The sequence below is a fragment of the Oratosquilla oratoria genome, unplaced genomic scaffold (assembly GCF_046742065.1).
Source record: "Oratosquilla oratoria isolate Oo_2021 unplaced genomic scaffold, ASM4674206v1 SCAFFOLD98, whole genome shotgun sequence".
NCBI lineage: Eukaryota > Metazoa > Arthropoda > Malacostraca > Stomatopoda > Squillidae > Oratosquilla > Oratosquilla oratoria.
Window position 1 is genome coordinate 528,834 of NW_027467762.1, and position 2,139 is coordinate 530,972.

General features: G+C 40.2%; 1 protein-coding gene across 1 annotated transcript; it reads right to left on the reverse strand.

Moving 5' to 3' along the window:
- Nucleotides 1-1,508: 1,508 nt before the first annotated feature.
- LOC143024148 (uncharacterized) lies at nt 1,509-1,922 on the reverse strand. The gene has a single exon (XM_076182932.1). It carries the CDS (start codon nt 1,920-1,922, stop codon nt 1,509-1,511), a length of 414 nt encoding a protein of 137 aa, XP_076039047.1.
- Between the last annotated feature and the right edge of the window lie 217 nt (nt 1,923-2,139).

Consider the following 2,139-nt stretch of genomic DNA (forward strand, 5'->3'; position numbering starts at 1 on the left):
TACTGTATGTAGTTGATAAATATATAAAATAAACTGTTTTATAACTCATTGAACCATTCATTGCATATTCAAGTCAGGGCAATAGACTACTATACACTGGTACTTATGTTTAATGAAAGATACACAATTACATTATGTAGAGACATTGGGACAAATTATGGGAAAGGTGGAGGGGGAAACACGGGTCTTTATCTGATTATCGAGTTTATTCCTGACCGGTTTCGCTTACAATAGCTTCTTCAGAGGAGTGTCTGAAGAAGCTATTGTAAGCGAAACCGGTCAGGAATAAACTCGATAATCAGATAAAGACCCGTGTTTCCCCCTCCACCTTTCCCATAATACAATTACATTAGTTTTCCCCTCAATAAAAGGCTGCAATTCACTTCTAAAATTAATGGACCTAAGTATGTCAAAAAGGCAACCAAAAAGTGGCAAAAACTCAAAACATTTCCGAACCCCTCAGGTGGATAAGCTTCGTTTCGTTGTCTCCCTATAGCCCTTTATACCTTGTGTGTCCACCAGAAGAAAGTCTGTGGGCGCCCCTGTTGAGAAGAGTATAGAGGAAAGCAAGATTTACGGATAGATTTAAATGAGAGCTTAGAGAGTTTTAGGAGGAATGCTAATGTAGTGATATTAGGAGATCACAATGCTAGGGTAAGGGGTGGAGTTGTTGGGAAGTTTAGAGTGCCAGTTATAAATCATAGTGGAGAGATCATGGCAGAGAAGTGTTTAGAGAGTTGATGATAGCTAACAGTACCTTACCTTTTACCTTTTACCAGACTCCTGTTAGGCGTCACCACCTGTCAGTATGAGAGACCGCCAACTTCCCCTGTTGTCGAAGATCTGGTTTTGACGTACTTGTTCAAGCGCTGTGCCCTGTCAGCGTAGCCCATTGTCAATATTCATTATCCATCTCTTTCTGGGTCGTCCAACGGGTCGCTTGCTGGTTGGTGTCCAATAAAGCCATCTCTTTGGGGTCCTGTCCTGATCTATTCGTTCAACATGTCCAATCCATCTTAGTTGTGCACGTTCTACAAACTCTAAGATGCTCTCTACCTCCAACGCTTGCCTAATTGCCTCATTTCATATGTGGTCAAGCATCGTAACCCCCTTGATGAGTCTCAATGCTCTCATTTCTGCTGCTTGGACTTTCCTGCTGGTCTTTGTTGTTAAAGTCCAAGATTCACATCCATATGTCAATATGGGTCTAAGAATACTCTTGTACATGTATATCACTATTTTAACCGCAGTAGGGACATTTCGATCTTTCATCAATGGGTATAGTAGACCTAGGTTTTGACTGTAGGTAGCAATTCTAGCTTCTACTGCACTTTCATGTTTTTCTTTGCCATCCCAGGTGACTCCTAAATATTTTCTGGATTCTTTCTGCTGAAAAGGTACGGTACTCCATTGATCTCCATGTTCAATGTTTCTTCTCTTCTGCTTACTACCATTATTTCAGTTTTACCAAGATTTAGCTTTAGTCCGTACTCTGTGAGTACCACGTTTCATAGATTTAAGGATTCACTTGCAGCGTGTGAAGATGATTCAATGTAGAGTATATCATCTGCATAGGCAAATTCCAGTGATTCTATAGGATCCCTTTCTCCTCTTCTAAATTGAACTTCCTTTATCACTTTATCCATTAGTATGATAAAGAGCATTGGGGATAGCACACTACCCTGGCGCACTCCAGATGATATATCAAACCACTGTAAGGTCTCACTAACGGGCTTGACTGCTGTATTATTGGAATTGTAAAGACTCTTAATAGCTCTTCTCAGTTTTGGGGATATTTGGTATTCCACACTTTGGAATACTGACCACAGCTTATCTCTTGGTACACGATCAAATGCTTTCTTTAGATCTAAGAGTGTCACATATTTGTCTTTATCAAACGCCCATGACTTTTCGAGGATCATCTTTAAAGCGAAGATTAGATCTGAAGTCCCTCTGTGCGGTCTGAACCCATGTTGAGCCTCTGCCAGTATGTGTTCTACTCTATTGCACAGACGAGCCTCTAACACTCGTTCATATATTTTCCCTGTATGCGAGAGTAGAGAAATACATCTGTAACTAACAGTGCATCTGTAACTAATAGCTAACAGTGTTTAAAAAAAAAAGGTAAAACATAAGTAC